The 17737-nt window shown below is 37.2% G+C and overlaps 1 protein-coding gene across 6 annotated transcripts in view; it reads right to left on the reverse strand.

Annotated features, from left to right (window-relative positions):
* The window catches only part of ENAH (ENAH actin regulator), a 162383-nt gene that overhangs the window by 70851 nt on the left and 73795 nt on the right, over window positions 1-17737 (reverse strand). For all 6 annotated transcript variants that reach the window (XM_089907213.1, XM_089907224.1, XM_089907197.1 and 3 more), the window contains 2 exons: window positions 11813-11978; window positions 2167-2344 (listed from right to left, as the gene is read on the reverse strand). In XM_089907213.1, the coding sequence (XP_089763339.1) occupies window positions 2167-2344; window positions 11813-11978 (344 nt within the window). The remainder of the gene's footprint in view (window positions 1-2166; window positions 2345-11812; window positions 11979-17737) is intronic.

Genomic DNA, 17737 nt, shown 5'->3' on the forward strand with positions numbered 1-17737 from the left:
TGGGGTGGGGTACATACCTATCCTACTTCAGAGATCTACAGAAAAGTTTATATCCTTTCCCGAGGACACTTCTGATTCATATCATCTAAATCCTCCTATGCCTCCACTGCCAAGCCAATCAATGCTATCAAAAATCAGAGACAGTGTTTAACTACAGTAATTTACAAAAACAGTCATTTTCTAAATAAATCAGATTATAAAGAACATCAGCCATTTTATATGCTTTCTTTGTCTTCTCTGATGAAAAAGCTACAGAACCAAAAGTTCCTTTGCCAGTGACTGGGGCCATGATGCAAGGAGATGGCTAGGATGGACCAACTTCTTCCACCATTCTCTCTTTCCTCAGCCCATGATAAGTTGAGACTGTGACAGAGAAGAGAATAAAGCTTCAAAATTATCTGAGAAGAATCTATTCAATTTTTCTGCCTTACCAAAATGCTTGTGTAGCTAATGAGATGATGGGCGATCTTCCCATTTACTAAACTTTCTATAATGTGGAAATTTTACAATAGAGAATGTAATTGAGTCTCTCCATGTTAAGACTCATTAATTTCAAAAGATCAAGATCAGAAGGAAAAAACATTAGTTAGCATTTGCATTTTGAAAACAAATTATATGACTATACACCAATAAAAACAATCTTTTCCAATTGGTTAAAAAAATTGATGACAAGATGAACAATAATAATTTTAACCACTTTAAATTAGTAACATTTAATTCCCAATATCCATGGATACTCTTTTGAAGGTTCAGAAATAAAAGTAATGTTACATTGTTCCAAACACGGAGAAGCCAAACATTATTGTCATACATATGCTCTTAGATCTAAAGTTTGGTCCTTTAATTATTTATTATGTAGTTGATCTATTTAATTAAGATATTAAGAACCACAATTAGAGTTGCTTCCTTATGGTAAAACTATGGCAACAGAAAAGCAATTCTATACCTACAGGAGAATGTTGATAAAATACTGATGACTGAAAGAAAAGTACAATGACTTAGATGATCTACATACAAGACTGTACATACGAGCAGACTTTTCTATGCTATTTTCTGGACTTACTGACGAACCAAAAGAAGTTCCAGTGATTTATCTTCTCAAAATAGATAAGATATGAGTTATGTACAAATTATTTATAGAGATACTAATTTCCTCAAAAGAAAATCTAATATAAACTACCTATAGGCATAATGTAGTTTTAGCAAGATTCCAAAGGGTCTTCTTACTCTGAAATTCATATGTGAAATAGATTAACACATGGGCTAGATGTTTCAATCCTTTTTAGAATAGGGCAAGGTATCTATAACAGGTTAAAGTATCTATAACAGGTTTTGAAATTCTATACCTTCAACAAAATACCAAATTTTAATATAACTATATAAGTCCTTCCTCTTAAAATATATAAATTTTATTTATGGCATGCTTATATCAATAAGATTGCTACTAAATACACAAAGACAAGAGTAATCATATGTGTTGTTTTATTATAACCTTAATTTTCTGATTATAAAAATCTCCCCAAAGAGAGAACCACAAATTGGTATATTTTTTCCTATTTTTTTAAGCCAAAATAAAAACAGAGCTCCCCTCTGATACATACACAGTTTTAAATCCTGTGTTTTTTTAAAATAATGTGAATTATTTCTACACATCTTTCTGACCACGATGCAGTGTCAGAGGACATGCAATTCATGGCTTGTACCACCTGAGGGCACTCCAAAAAATCTTTAAACAACTTATAGAATTTTATCTACTAGGAAGTAGATAGTCCTACTTGAAGTTCAGTAGTGGCTTAAAAAAGATGTTTGAGATAACACGTGTTTTTTCATAAAAAATAAGATGATGACAAATATGCATATTCAATCCACTGCATATTCTCTGGGTCTCATGTCCTTGCAATGAAAGTTGAGGTTCTAGATCGGTATAAACAAACTAAATAACTTCAAATGAGAAGGTTAAAACATTACTAACAGTCTCATAAGATTATCCTTTTATAGTACACGTTTATCATCAACAACCAAAAGTTCACATTTTTGTAGAAAACAAGAGAAATTCAAGAATCACTTCAAATACATACATGATTTAAAAGTTGGTCAGAGAAGATTTGGTTTAATATATACATGACACTTCAGTTCAAGAAAACAAGTAACCAGAGGACACCCTACCTGTTTCCTGTGAATTCAACACTTCTAAGGCATGCATCATGGCACTTGCGAAGACATTGGCATCTTCTTTGCTGCCAAAGTTAAGACCATACACCTGTCTAGCATCCCGCCATTGGTGGAAGGTCTGTGTAGCTTGATTGTACTTCAACCCTTTAGGAATGGCACAATTTATCACGACCTAAAAGACAGTAATTCTTTTTATAGTCAAGCTAATAATTGGCAAAATCAACAACGTCAACAAAGCCTGATTGGACATATTCATTCAAACCTGCTCCTGACACACCTTGGCAAAAAAGGGTTAAAACAATTATCTAAAGTAAAATTAGTCTGCAGAAGTAACAGTCTGATGGACGTTAGGCTGTCTGATAGTTACAAAGGTCTGGCCTTAAAAGAGTAAATCAGCAAAACGAAAGAAAATCTATATCCCTCATTAAATATATTTGAACATGTTTACTGAGGTATTATAAATTCAGAAAGTGTATAAAACATAAGCATGTATCTCAGTGATTGCTCCCATGTAGCCAAAACCCTAACCAAGAAATAGGATATTAACATCAAAAACCTCCTCCTCAACTCCTCCCGCCTCCCAAAAGGTATTAGTCCTACCTCTAACATCAAAGGTCAGTTTTGTAGGTTTGGGGATTTTATATAAATGGACTTACACAATACATACTGTAATTTATCTGCCATCTTTCCCTCAAAATTATTTATGAGAGGTATCTATTTGTTGCATGTACTTGTGGTTTATTCTTTTTCACTGCTCTATGGTATCCCATTGTACAAATCATGTTTATTCACCCATTTTCCCATTAATGAACATCTGGATTATTTCCAGCTTGGTGTTACTAAAAATAACAATGTTATAAACATCCTACCAAATGTCCACCAAATGAGCACACATTTCTGTTGGGCGCATACCTAGGAGTGGAACTGTTACAAGCCATACATATATGTTCAACTTTAGTAGAAAACTCAAAGTAGCTTTCCAAATCGGTCCTATCAATTTTCACTCCCCCAGCAGTATACAAGAGCTTGCACACCTGCACATACAGTACAACATTGTAACTGGTATAGTCAGTCTTTACTTCAGCAATTCTGCTGGGTATGAATACTACATCGTTGTGGTTCTAGTTAGCATTTCCCCGATTAATATTGAGATTTAGCACCTTTTCATGTTTTAATGGCTATCTAGAGATCTTCTTTTATGAATACCTGCTTAAATTAAATCTCTTGCCCATTTTCCTACTGAGTTGTCCGCCTTTTTCTTTATTGATTTGTAAGAGTCCTTTACATATTCTAGATGATCTCACTGTTGGGATCATCAGTTATGTGTTACAAATACTTCTTCCATTTTGTGACTTGCCCTTTCACTCTCTGAATGGTGTCTTTTGATGAACAGGAGTTCTTAACTTTTATTCAGTCCAAATTCACAATCTTTTTCTTTATAGTTAATGCTTTTTTGTAACCTGTTTAAGAAATGTTTCTCAATCCCAAGTCATGAAAAGATTATCCCCATATTATTTTATAGAAGCTTTATTGTATTAACTTCCATATTCACATCTCCTATACAACTGGAATTGATTTATGCCTATAGTATGATATAAGGTTCAAGTTTCCTTTTTGTTTCAATATGGCTGTCCAGTTGATGCAGCACTATCTATTAATTTGCTGCAAGTTTACCTTTTTCATAAATGAAGTGACTAAATGGCTCTATTTTGTTCTACTAGCCAATATGCCTATCTTAGAGCCAACATCAGTGCCTTAATTATTGTAGTTTTATAGTAAGCCTTGATAGCCACTAGAGTATGTCCTCCTACTTTGTTGTTCTCCTCAATGTTGCTTTGGCTGTTCTCAGTCCCTTGTGTGCAGCTATAATTTTATACTATCAATTTTGTGTTACTTACCCAATCTGCCAGTCTCTGCTTTTAATTGTAGTGTTCAGTCCATTTACATTTAATGTAAATTATATATAAATTTGGGTCTAAATCTATCATACTTTCTTTTAGAGTTATTATTGTCCCCTCTATTAGCTTGCTAGTTATACATGTTTTCACTGCTGTTTTAGTGGTTGCCCTAGAGATTACAACAGGTACCTTAAACTTATCAAAGACAAATAAAAACTAGTATTTTTATCTTTAGCTCAACAATACAAGGACTTACAATACTTCATCTCCAATAACATTCCCTTTCTTCCAATGCCCATCCTAGGAGTCCTACACTAGTTTTATCAGGTGTTTTAATTCCATTGATATTTTAAACCCCATAAAACATTATTAGTAGTCTTATACAGTTGATGATCATTTAAGATTTACCCAATAGTTACATTTTCTATTGCTTTTTATTCCTTCTGCCCTCTCCAAGCTTCTGTTCGGACCATTTCTGATCTTGAAGAACACCCTTTAGAATTTCATTCAAAGCAGATTTCCTGGTGATGAATTATCTCCATTTTGGCTTGTAAGAAAATACCTTTGTTTCACCTTGGTTTTTTTTTTTTTTCCCTCGGTACGCAGGCCTCTCACTGTTGTGGCCTCTCCCGTTGCAGAGCACAGGCTCTGGACGCGCAGGCTCAGCGTCCATGGCTCACGGGCCCAGCCCCTCCGCAGCATGTGGGATCTTCCTGGACCGGGGCACGAACCCGTGTCCCCTGCATCGGCAGGCGGACTCTCAACCACTGCGCCACCAGGGAAGCCCTCACCTTGATTTTTGAAGACTATCTGTATCCGGTTTGGAACTTTAAGTTGCCACGTATTTTCTTTTAGTTCTTTGCAATCTGTCTCTTCTTAAGTTTTTGTTGTTTCTACCGAGAAGTGAGCTGACAGTTTATTGTTGCTTTAAAGTTGTCCTTTTTTCACTGACTGCTCTAAAGAGTTTCACCTTGAATTTAGTTTACAGTGATTTTAATATGATGGGTTTATATGTGGTTTTCTTTGTATTTATCCCATTTAAGATTTACAGCATTTCTAAGTTGATGTCCTTTCATCACTTCTGAAAATTCTTGTTCACTATTATGTCTTCAATTACTGCTCCTGCCCCATTCTCTCCTCTCCTCTGGGACTCCAATAACATATGTGTATACCTTATATTTTTTACTGTGTTTCCTACGTCTCTTAAGCTTTTTCACATGTCCATATTTTTCTCTCTCAGAACATCACAGCTTCAGACTGAATATTTCCTTCTGACTTATATTCCAGTTTACTAATTCTTTTTAGTGGCTTCTAATTTGTTGTAGAACCCATCACTGAGTTGTTAATAGCAGTTATTTTTCAATTCCAACATTTCCATTTGGCTCTTTTTTCAAAAAAGTTTCCGGTTCTCTACTGAAATTCTCAATCTTATCTTTTATTTCCTTGAATATATTAAGCACAGTTATTTTATTTTATATTTTTTTTGCGGTACGCGGGCCTCTCACTGTTGCGGCCTCTCCCGTTGCGGAGCACAGGCTCCAGAGGCGCAGGCCCAGCCGCTCTGCGGCATGTGGGATCCTCCCGGACCGGGGCATGAACCCATGTCCCCTGCATCGGCAGGCGGACTCTCAACCACTGCACCACCAGGGAAGCCCTAAGCACAGTTATTTTAAAGTCAATTTCTGGTAATCCCATTAACTGGATTCCCAGTGGGTCTGTTCTATTACTGTTCCTCTTGTCTCGTCGCATTCTGGTTATTTTGACTGAATGCCAGACATTGTCTATGGACAACTATATGGAAATTTTGAGGCCTACAATGATGTTCTATTTTTCCAGGGAAGATTTACATTTGTTTCTGACAAGCAGCTAGGGAAACTAACAATCTCAAATTACCTTAATCCAAAAGTGATTAAAATGTCATTAGAGGCTGAGTATCAGTTCCTGTAAATGCCAGTCTACTTATGAGTCAAACTTCTTCCCCAGGGTATGGGGCTTCTGGGTCCCAAATCATGGCCTGAGGGATTACCAAGACAACCCTCCCCTCATTAGCAGGCCCTAACTTATAATTTTTGTTCTACTAGTCCCAGGGATCTTCCAAAAGCTCTGTTCAGCTACTCAGTCCCCTCTTTCAAAACTGATATGTGCTTCCAGGTAAACATACGTCCCAAGCTGGGCTCACTTGTCTGGTTCTTTCTGCTTTTAGGTCATGGACCCATAATTCTTCATTGCCATGTAAGCTCTCCAAATAGACTTTTTTCTTTTAAATATTCTGTCCAACTGTTTTGGTTCACAGAGAGAGGCTCTATCTAAATTACCTCATCCACCAATACCCAAACTTGACAATAATTTTTAAAATATAATCATTTAAATATGTTATGCTAAGTGAAATAAGCCAGATATAAAAGGTCAAATAGTGTATGATTCCAATTATTTCAAATGCCTAGAATAGTAAAATTCATAAAAATAGAATGGAGAATGGAGGTTGCCAGGGGTTATGGGTAGAGGGAAATGGAAAATTATTGTTTAAAGGGTTCAGAGTTTCAGTTTGGGAGGATGAAAAAGTTCTGGAGATGAATAGCAGTGATGGGTACAGCACAACAATATGAATGTATTTAATGTCACTGAACTGTGCATTAAAAATGGTAAATTTTGTTATTTTTACTACAATTAAAAAGATAGGATCGCCTCTTACCATATGATTTCTATACATATTGGGCTGGGGGGGTGGGGAGGTCACAAATCCTTAGCTACTAGAAACCCAAAGCTAGAATTTAACATTACCAGAAAATTATAAACCAAATTTTAAGGCAAATCTATATATATCCCTGCTTGGCAAATAGATTAAAAGGGCAGGCAAAAAAAAGATAGTTATGTTCACTTTTTCAACTTGTTCAGTGACGAAATATTAGAAAAAGTTGAGGAAAATATTACTGGAATCAAAAGAGAATTATCTAAATCATTAGTTCACTTTTTCCAATATAGAAATTTTAAAATGTGAACAAATTATTTCACTCGATTCTAACTTTCAAGGATTGACAAAGCTGTATAATCTCGGGGCTTCCCTGGTGGTGCAGTGGTTGGGAGTCCGCCTGCCAATGCAGGGGACAGGGGTTCGTGCCCCGGTCCGGAAAGATCCCACATGCTGCGGAGTGGCTAGACCCGTGAGCCATGGCCGCTGAGCCTGCGCGTCCGGAGCCTGTGCTCCGCAACGGGAGAGGCCACAACGGTAAGAGGCCTGATACCGCAAAAAAAAAAAAAAAAAAAGCTGTATAATCTCAAAAAGCTTTCAAAGTCAAGGGGGATGCATATACCTTCATTTAATAATAACTGTTTATTGGATGTCCACTAAGGATGTTATCAGGTTTGGACTTCTTCATAATCCTAATACTTCAAACCCAATGAGCTTGCATCTAGATTAGTGATTTCCATCCTATGCACACCATCCATTTTTAGCCTGATCATAACAGATTAAACCGTGCATGTAAACATCTATACTTCCTTCTGACGTGGCTCAATAGCTTATCTTGTCTATGAAGTCATCCACAACCCTCTTCCCCATCTTCTCAACAAAGTGATCATTCTTTTATGCCCTCACTGTACAATGATTTGTCATAAATGAAACAACTAACTGTGCTGTTTTCCTTATATGCATAATATCCCATTTCTTTACTTCATTGTTCTTCAAGGTCAGGAATTATTATCTATACAAAACCTAACTACAATGCCTAGAACATAATAAGCACTCAAGTATTAAGGAGAAAAATGGTAGCTTTTCATATACATGTATATAATTTGTACATGCTCAATTTTACAAATAAATGGTGGGTCATTGTTTTTAATGGCTCTTAGTACAGAAAGTTTAGATGTTGTTTAATGAATTATACTAATATGTTTCTACTAAGAACAGACTGATAATCATTAAGAAATGAAAAAAGGTACTCTGGAATGAAAAGAAACCAATTATTTATTAGATTTATTCTTAGGTACTTTATCATTTTTGTTACTTTAAGCAGTATCTGTATAAAATTATATTTTCAATTTGCTTATTGTTAGTTCTAGAAAAATGCTACTGATTTTTTTTATTATTAACTTATTTATTTTTATTATTTATTTTTGGCTGTGTTGGGTCTTCGTTTCTGTGCGAGGGCTTTCTCTAGTTGCGGCAAGCGGGGGCCACTCTTCATCGCGGTGCGCGGGCCTCTCACTATCGTGGCCTCTCTTGTTGCAGAGCACAGGCTCCAGACGCGCAGGCTCAGTAGTTGTGGCTCACGGGCCCAGTCGCTCGGCGGCATGTGGGATCTTCCCATACCAGGGCTCGAACCCGTGTCCCCTGCATTGGCAGGCAGACTCTCAACCACTGCGCCACCAGGGAAGCTCAAATGCTACTGATTTTTATATACTGATGTTATATCCAGCAACCTTGCTGAACAATCTTATTAGTTCTAATATTTTATCTGCAGATACTCTTGGGAATTTTTTACGTAGACAATTATATCATCAGCGAATAAGGTCAGTTCTGTTTCTTCCTTTTCAATCCTTATTGCTTCTATTTCTTCATCTTCATATTACTAGATTACCTCTTCTGCAATACTAAATGAAGATGATTAAAGCTGAAATCCTCAAACTTATTCCTGAGTTTAATGGAAATCCTTCCAACACTGAACTATCTTGTAAGATGTTGGCTATATGATTATATAATTCATCCTTATCAGCTTAAGAAAACTCATTTTTATGCCAAACATGCTGAGAATTATTATGTATGGATTTTAATTTTATCAATGCTTTTTCTGAGACTCTTGTTTCTTACAGGTTTTCTCCTAGCAAATTAATAGGTTATCTAATGTTAAGCTATCCTTACATTACTGAGATAAAGAGATAAATCCTATTTGGTCAAGTTGGTGGTCTTTTTTTTCCCCCATAAACATTGTTGCATTTGGTCAGCTAATATCTTATTGAGGACTTTTATATCTATATCAATGTTCTTAAGTGAAACATGCTTATACGTTTCCTCTCTCAAATGGCTCTTCTATGTCTCAGATATCAAAATTATACTAGCCTCATAAAACACTCTTCTTTAGAACCCTTTGCATAAAACAGGTAATAGCTTGAAGGTTTTTAGATTTTGTTTATAAATGCTCTGGATGCCCTCCTTTTTTTTTTAATTTTGGGGGTAGATTATTAACTACTGATACATTTGATGATTGAGGTCTATTATGTTGCTATACTTTTCTGCCAGGTGTGGTAAATTATATTTTTCTACAAAATGGCCCATTTATTAGTATAAAGCTGTTCATAATATTATAATTTATTTCCTTACTGTAACTATAGTGACATCTCTTTCCAACCCTAATATTGTTTATTTATAACTTAATTTTTTTGTTTGATTCTGCCAATTTATTCAGGGAAGCAGTTTTTGTGTTAATAATTTCTATTTATTAGTTACTTTTTCTTTTATTTTTAGTATTTCCTTCTGCTTTTTTGGGTTTGCTTATTATATGCCATTAAGATTTGTCCATCTACCTAGAGGGTACCATGCTGAAAAAGTCAGACAAAGAAAGACAAATACGCTATGATTTCACTTACATGAGGCATCTAAAAAACAAAACAAACAAACATGACAAAACAGAAACAGATTCGCAGATATGAGAATAAACGGGGGGACAGGGGGTGGGTGGTCCATCTACGGACAACTTAGACATCCCACAGGTTTCTATATGTAATATCTTGTCACTCAGATCCAGGTTGGTTTTTCTTAATTTTTAAACATTTTCTAACCTTCATAATGATTCCATCTTAGTGTCACAAATTATTTAGAAGTGCGTTTTTAAACTGCCAGTATTTTAAGAAACTCTCCATTTGTCAAAACTGGAAGTCATAGGATAGTTTACTTCCCTTATGAATAAAAATTTCAGTATTTCATATGGAAATTTCCTGACTTACACAGATTTTTTTTTTCAGTTGAGGTATAACTGACATATAACATTATATTCATTTCAAGTTTACAAATAATGATTTGATCCAATTATTTTTAAATATTCATTTTATTTTTTTGCCAATATTTAGATACTTTTAGGTTTGGTCATCAGTGTTATCAAATGACCAATTCACTGAATTTACCAAAAATTTATTTTACAGCTACTAGTTTGGAATGTTATGTTTAAAATGTTCGATAATTTCTACAAAGTTCTAGTCGTCCAGTTTCCAGTTTTTCTCTATAGTAGCATCTTAGGAAGTATTCAATTTGTCTCTGGCCTAACTCACCGCTGGGACACTTTGCTGGAGGAAAGACAAAGGGGAGAGAAAGTACTCAGAACGACCTGGATACCCCCCAGGGAGAGAGGGTTCTTGGTACAGAGACTGGAGACCAGAGAAGGGCTGAGCAACAGGCACAGAGAGCAAAAGGAGGGAGGCTAGGGAGAAGAAAGAACAGGGTAGGGGGCGAGGGCACAGGAAAGAGAAGGGAGCCTGAGAGGACAGAGGGCAGGCTGGGACAGTTAGTACTAATAGTTACACTTGCTAAATTCAGTGACCTGCCTTTCGGCAAACTGATTCAGGTCTTTAGAAGTTCCTCTCCAGGGGAGCAATGCATTTGTTTTTGCCAGGTGCCCTAGGAGTTTCACTGGCATGCAACCAGTATTGGTTAATTTCTTGACTGGAGCTGTGTAAGTGAAGTTGGAGGTTCCCATTTTTCGGAGGAGCTCCTAAACCAGCTCAGACAGAAACAAACTCCTTTGCCTACCAGTGCTGATTCGGAGGATTTTTCTAAGTCCTCTTTTTATGGTGTGCAGCCCCTTGAAGAGGCTCAGCTTTATGCAGAGATACTGGTTTCAAAGCCCAGCCTCTCACAGGCCACAAAATCTAAGTCCCTGGATACTACCAGTTCATAATCTCCATCCCAAAACACAGGGCTGCTGCAGCATCTGGCCACCCCACACTACACCACCCTGTCTCCTAGTGGAAATGCAGGGACCTACCTTGTACGAACTCAGCTGGAAATGTGTTACATTTTCCCTGCATATGTTTAAGTTGGTTGATTTTACCATCTTACCAGAGCCAAAAAAAAGTATTCTGTAAATCTGTTCTTTATAAAAGTCCTCACTGCTATTAGCATGTACTTAATGCTAGCAAGACCCTATTTGTATTTTCCTCTATCTACTGCTCCTGATCTGTTAAGGCTCAAGAACTCGAGTAATCAGATAATCCAGTCACCTTTCTAAGAAATCCAGAGCAGGGAATCAGTAAAAGCTTAGTTGTCACGGTAGACATGAATTACAAAAGCCTAACTATTCCGGTAACCTTAATACCTACAATTTTTCTATAGTATATGAATTTAACAATATTTTATGAAACTACTTACATTTTGAACTCTTTCTTATAATCCCAAACCCCATACCTTTGGTGGGAAATGAATTCCTTAAACACACTCTGCTACTTAAGTGTATTTCACATTTTAGTTTGTCTTAAATTTACTTTGGATTCCAAAACCTAGCTACTTTGAAGGCCAAAGCATCTAAAGAATATTCATAACTGAAAAACTCAGATTTATATTCTTGAACAATTAGTTCTAAATCCTCATCTAAATTCAGGCTTTATAAAAGGTGGAGAGGGTGGGAAGGCAAACCTATATCCTTTGTCCCATAGAAACTCTTTTGTCTATAATTTTAAAGTACTTCTTTATTTTACTGAATGTATCAAGTCCTTGTGTAATACTAGATAACGTTAAGAATTTAACAGACCCTTACCTGATGGTCCTGAATCTTCCTGCCCACCACTCTGAATGTGTTGTTGCCTGTATGATGATATATATGAACTCTGCTGAACCCGGTTGAACCACCAGCTGGCACCCACTTTTTATTGGCATCATCGTAAACCATCACAGCAGCTCTTGCCTGACAGATACTCTGTTCACTGGGGTGGGGGGGAAGAAAAGCAAACTTTTAAGAGACTTAAAATATGCTAAGCTTCCCACATAGCCATATAAACCAGTTAGCTAACCGAGCAGTTGGTCAACAATTAGTGCTTTACTGGGTGCTAGAAACAGAAACAATGAACAAGACAGAGGCTTCCTGCTCTTATGGGTAGAGTCTGATGGGGAAGATAGACCAAAAAATGAACTGTAATGAGGGACCAGAAAGAGATCAGGATCCACAAAGAGCACTTAGATAGAAGAAACATTTTCTTCTAAATCTGAGGATCTAATACACTCATTAAACTGAATATAACTACAAATATAAATTAATCATTATTTAACTGTATACATATGTTTATAATATTGGTGAACTGTTTGTGATTACCTCTCTTTACTGGCAAAATTACTTTTATCATCAGGCTTGCTTCAAGGTCTATATAACAAATTCTGCTAGGCTCTTCTGCCCCTTGAGATATGGAGTGGTCACTAGCAATCAATGGACAGCCCGGTGGCTGAGACAGTCAGTCCCTGACTCTCCACTCAGGCAAGATAACATCTTATGTTTCAAATTTCTTCACTTAAAAATGAAGAAGTAAAATAAGATGATTTCTAAGGATTCTTCTAGATGTTAAATTCTAAGCTTCACAAATAAATATTGAAGAAAAGAAGACCAATTCCATGATAGAATCTTTAAATCTCAGCTTCATCTCAATTATTTGTTACCAAGTGAAACTGAGATACATGAATAAATAAAATGTAGAGATGATCTTAATTCTATATTAAGCAATAGTTTCATCTTTCAAATATATTCCAAAATAATACTGGGCAAAAAAGACTGATTGGAATTTTACTTTATTTTATACCATATGTTATTTTTTAAAAATGAAAATACCAAAAGTGAACTACAGAACAGGTATATTAACTCCATGCTGACTATTAACCGAATTAAAATGACTCAGTCTTCATATAGAAGACTTATCTTGATGCTTGCTTAAGCAGTTGTTAATGGAGATGCTAAGTAGCTCATCCAACCCCATCTTTTAACGAAAGCACTGCTCATTCCACCAATTTTAGCCTTCAAGATTTTAAACAGTAAATCATGTGGGTCCTTCCCCAACACCCTGGGAAACAGTCGCTTTCATGCCCTCCCTGCTTACCCACACTTCTGGCCCATCTCTCAACAGTATATGTATGTGCTTTACTAGACTTGTGTGACTTGATGACACCTAAAGAGGTCACAGCACCGGGCAATAAACCCACCCAGAACAGTGCGGTTATAAATGCTTGTAATTTTCCATTAGCTAAATCTTACAAAAACTTGTAACAATACCTGTGCAGCACAAACACTGAAATAAACCCAGTGGTACCGTCTAAATTTTTATGCTGCACCGAATTTTTTTTAGTAAATTAGTTCTGGGAGTAAAAACGAGGCAATGACTAAAGCTTGAATTATTTTTAAAAGCTTGATTAAAGAGCCTTTGTCAGCACAGCAGTTGAAATCTCTTCAACGCTCACAACAAAAATACTTGTTAAGGGACAAAATTTACATAACCCTATAGAAAGAAACAAGCTAAGGCAAAGTGCCTCTTACAGCATACAATCCAAGAAACAAATTTACTAACTAACTGTAAATAACAACTCAATAAACAAATCTGTAAATTAATACAGAACAGTATTTTCCAGTTCAAAATTAATGTTTTTGGACATACACGATGTTTCCCCAAGGTTCAAGAAATAATGTCTCTTCAAGAAGTTCCACTGGGATCATAGAAGCTAAAGCAATAGTTGAACCCCTATTTTGTAAATCAGGTTATTCCATGCCTCAAAAAAAAAAAAAAGATACACAGGAAATCTAAAACCAGGAGAGTTAAATAAAATGTCCCAACTTTCTCCTCCACCTTTTTCTTCCTCATTGCTCTACAGTGGGATGCCGGAGACATTCCAAATTACTGAAGCACCGAGTTAACTGAATAGCTCTGACTAATGCTTAATTATTCAAGATATATATAAGCCACTTAGTCAGCAGGCAAATGTCTAGTCACTTCAATTTCCCTATAACCACAGAAACAAAGACACCTCTAAATGAACGTATCAAAGTAGCCAAGAAAGGCCAAAAATACAAAAACTGGTTGATTAGTTTTCTAATGAAGATGAAAAGAAATCTTCAAACTGAGATGTTAAGGATACAAATCTAACTCTAAACAAAACCAAGAAGCACCAAGAGAAGTCAAGGTTAAAGGGAAGAAAAAAATAAGATGTGGGTAAGAGCTGAAGTGTTACTGGAGGTATAGTCAGAGCCACGCGGGTTATGCAGCAAGCTGTGAAGATACAAGCTAAGACCCAAACAACCCTGTAGTTCTACAAGGCATCCGGCACTCAGAGAAGCCAAATCAAGGCCCAGCCAGGAAGGAATGGCACTGTCCAGTGGGCTCTTAGCGACCAAGCCAAGTCTTTCCATTCCTTTCCACACACCTGAGGACCTCTCCTCAACTAGAGACACACATCCTATGGTATAACAAAATATATTTGGTCTTTGTCAGGTTCCTGGAACAGAGCTCCTAAAACCCGTGGCATCTCCTGAGCAGTAAGAGTGTCTTTGGTATGCTAATGAGATTACTCTAGGCTTCCATACAAAGCCAAGATCAGAGGGTAGAAATGTTCAGTCTCACCCCTTCCCCACCTCTGGGGAGGAGAGAAGGGCCGGAGACTGGTCTCACTGGCAATGGCCAATGATTTAATCAATCATTCCTACATGATGAAATCTCCGTAAAAACACCCAATCGAGCTCACATCCAGGTGCTGGTTGGGTGGCATGCCTAGAGAGGGCCCAGAAGCTCTCTATTCCTTGCCCTATACATCTCTTCCACCTGGCTGTTTCTGAGTTGTATCCTTTATGATAAACCAGTAATGGTAAGTAAAACACCTTCCTGAGCTCTGGGAATCATTTTAACAAATTATTGAGCCTGAAGGGGAGTCTTGGGAACCCCCGAATTTGTAGTCACCCGGGCCTAAGTGTGGGTAACCTAAGTACCCCACTGGCAGTGCCAACTAAAAACTGTCACTTCCCATCTGGTTCTCACTAAGCCACTGGAGTCGCTGACCTTCAACACCCGGTGAAAGGAGTTCGGGGCGGAGATCAGGAATGAGGCGCTCTGTGCTCTGGGGAAAACTGGCAGAACAGGCCTTCAGACAGTTAGAGATTTTCAGAAGACTTTATGAGCCCAATTTCTTGCATCTTCTCACATCTAGAAAAGCACTAAAATCATTAACAGAGACATCTGCTCCTCGTGACTAGCAGCAACCTTCTGCCAAAATGTGTGCTTGATTGATCCTCCTTCGCCAAAATCACACAGATACTGACCTCCCCCTTATCTTTTCGGAACAGTTCCCCAGAGCTTTCTGAGAAGCTGTCTCCCAGGCTATAGTTCCCATTTGGCCCCAGATAAAACTTACTCACTACTTAACTCACTACTGTCACGTTGTAATTTTTTTTTTTCAGTTGACAGCAGCAGCCAGGTCTAAGTGGGAGCAATCTTGTGGGACTGAGCCCTCAACCTATGGCATCTTGTACTAATTCCAGAAAGTCAGTGTTTGAATTCAGTTGAATTGTTGGACACCCAGTTTGTATCAAAAAAATAAGAGAACAGGGCTTCCCTGGTGGTGCAGTGGTTGAGAGTCCGCCTGCCGATGCAGGGGACACGGGTTCGTGCCCCGGTCCGGGAAGATCCCACATGCCGCGGAGCGGCTTGGGCCCGTGAGCCATGGCCGCTGAGCCTGCGCATCTGGAGCCTGTGCTCCACAACGGGAGAGGCCACAACAGTGAGAGGCCCACGTACCGCAAAAAAATAAAAAAAAAAAAGAGAACAGACTGTTGATTTGAGAAGAAAACTCCCACTCAATATACCAACTCCAAATTACAGGTATGCACAAAATAAGCTAGTGGTACCCAGTTTTGGATTTCACAAACCCATAAACTTCAAAAACCGACTGGATGAATCAGTACAGAACAGGGTTGACAGTATTTTGGCCTACTTGCCAGGTAGGAGATTTCGGGGTAAGGTAGGGGACCACCATAACTTACTAAAATGAAGATATTTTGGAACTTAAAAATCTCAAAATAAATACAATGTAATATACTATAATAATTAGCTTTCCATACAATTCCCTACATTGCCCACTTTTTTTTTTCTTCCATTTCTCCCTGGCCCAGTGAAATACTTATAAGCCTGCCTGCTTTATATGTATGACTATATGACTGGCCTGAGTCACAACAGAACTGCCTGTACGTTGGTGTCTATACAAGCACCAGAGCAGTGACAGGTCAGCTAGAGGTTCTTCTGGTAAGAATTTCCAACTTTATCTAGGAGGATTTTTAGATGAGAAAGTCAATGAGTGAATTTCTGAAATGACGAAATTTCAGAAATTCACATATGTGCGGTTTTTCAGGGAAAAGTAACATGGAAGGAAGGCAAGATTTAAGAACCACAGCTACTGAAGAGTCAAAAAGGGGAAAAAATTAAAGAAAATAAAGATCTAAACAAGCACAGCAAAAAAGACAAAAATTTTATAATCTTTATATTATCATTCTATCTGAATTATAACAAGGCTCAAAATGAATACCTAGTAAGCCTTCAACATTCTGAGTCAGTAAAGGAAGCACATAAAAGATTAAATTAGTAAATCACTGAGCTGTACTTTTGTGAAGATCAGGCAGTAAATTAGTTATAAACAAAAATTTCATTTTATGACCAAATGCAAATGGTATATGTAATTGATTATACCTCATTTTCCTGATGTTAATTTTGGTTTTTTAAAAAATGAAATATGGCATTAGAAGGCTAAAGACAGCTGATTTTTTAAAAAAGTATAAAAACCATGACACTACAATCCAATTTTGTGGCTTTGTAAAAATTCATTTCTGAATATAGTCAAATTTCCTGAACAGGTATATATGATGGTAGAAAATGCTGGCCCAATTTCATTTTTATAGGTTACCTGTGAATGAAATGGCTCCTGGTATTTAAGCAGAGTAAGGATCCCTTGGCTATTCTTGTCTATGCTGTTTACTGAGATTGCAATAAAGCCAAGTCTTTGAAAATAGCAACTTCCTTTCAAAGTAACCATTACTTGTCAAAGAAAGCATGAATATGCAGTGCCTAGGCACAGAGTAGGCATTGTTTACATTCTCGTTCAGTACATAATTTCATTTAACAAAATCCTACTCAAGAACTGGATCATCAAGATCTGGATCAAATACCATTCCTTCTGTTAAGTCTTTGTGGAGTCCCCAAAGCCAGAATTAATTGCTCCCTCCTCCCATAGCATTCATTAATTTTTCCACCAGGAGGACTCTCTGCGGAGGTAATATCTGAGCCACAGGGAGGAGTTAGGATTTTACTCCAAGTGCATTGGGAAGCCACTAGAGGGCTTTAAGCAGAACATGACTTACACTTTTAAAAGAGGACTCCGGCTACTATAAAGAGAAGGGATTCAGGAAGGTGGCATGGAAAACAAGAATGCAAGCATGAAGACCAGTGTGAGACGTGTGTATGGTGAAATTTGGACCAGACTAGAAATAAAGGAGAGGGAAGCATATGGGATATATATGTGAGAAGCACAGGAGACAGGATTTGCTAGTAAGTAAGACGAAGGAGAAGGGGAAGGAGGGGACAACCAAAGGCAAGAGAAAAATTATGTCACCTAGCATTTTACTGATACTCCCAAAGTAGTATGTGACATGCTATAAAGGATGTCACTA

Source organism: Delphinapterus leucas, chromosome 1 (assembly GCF_059928025.1).
Source record: "Delphinapterus leucas isolate spDelLeu-1000000601 "Yukka" chromosome 1, BTC_Dleu_Yukka2, whole genome shotgun sequence".
NCBI classification, from domain to species: domain Eukaryota; kingdom Metazoa; phylum Chordata; class Mammalia; order Artiodactyla; family Monodontidae; genus Delphinapterus; species Delphinapterus leucas.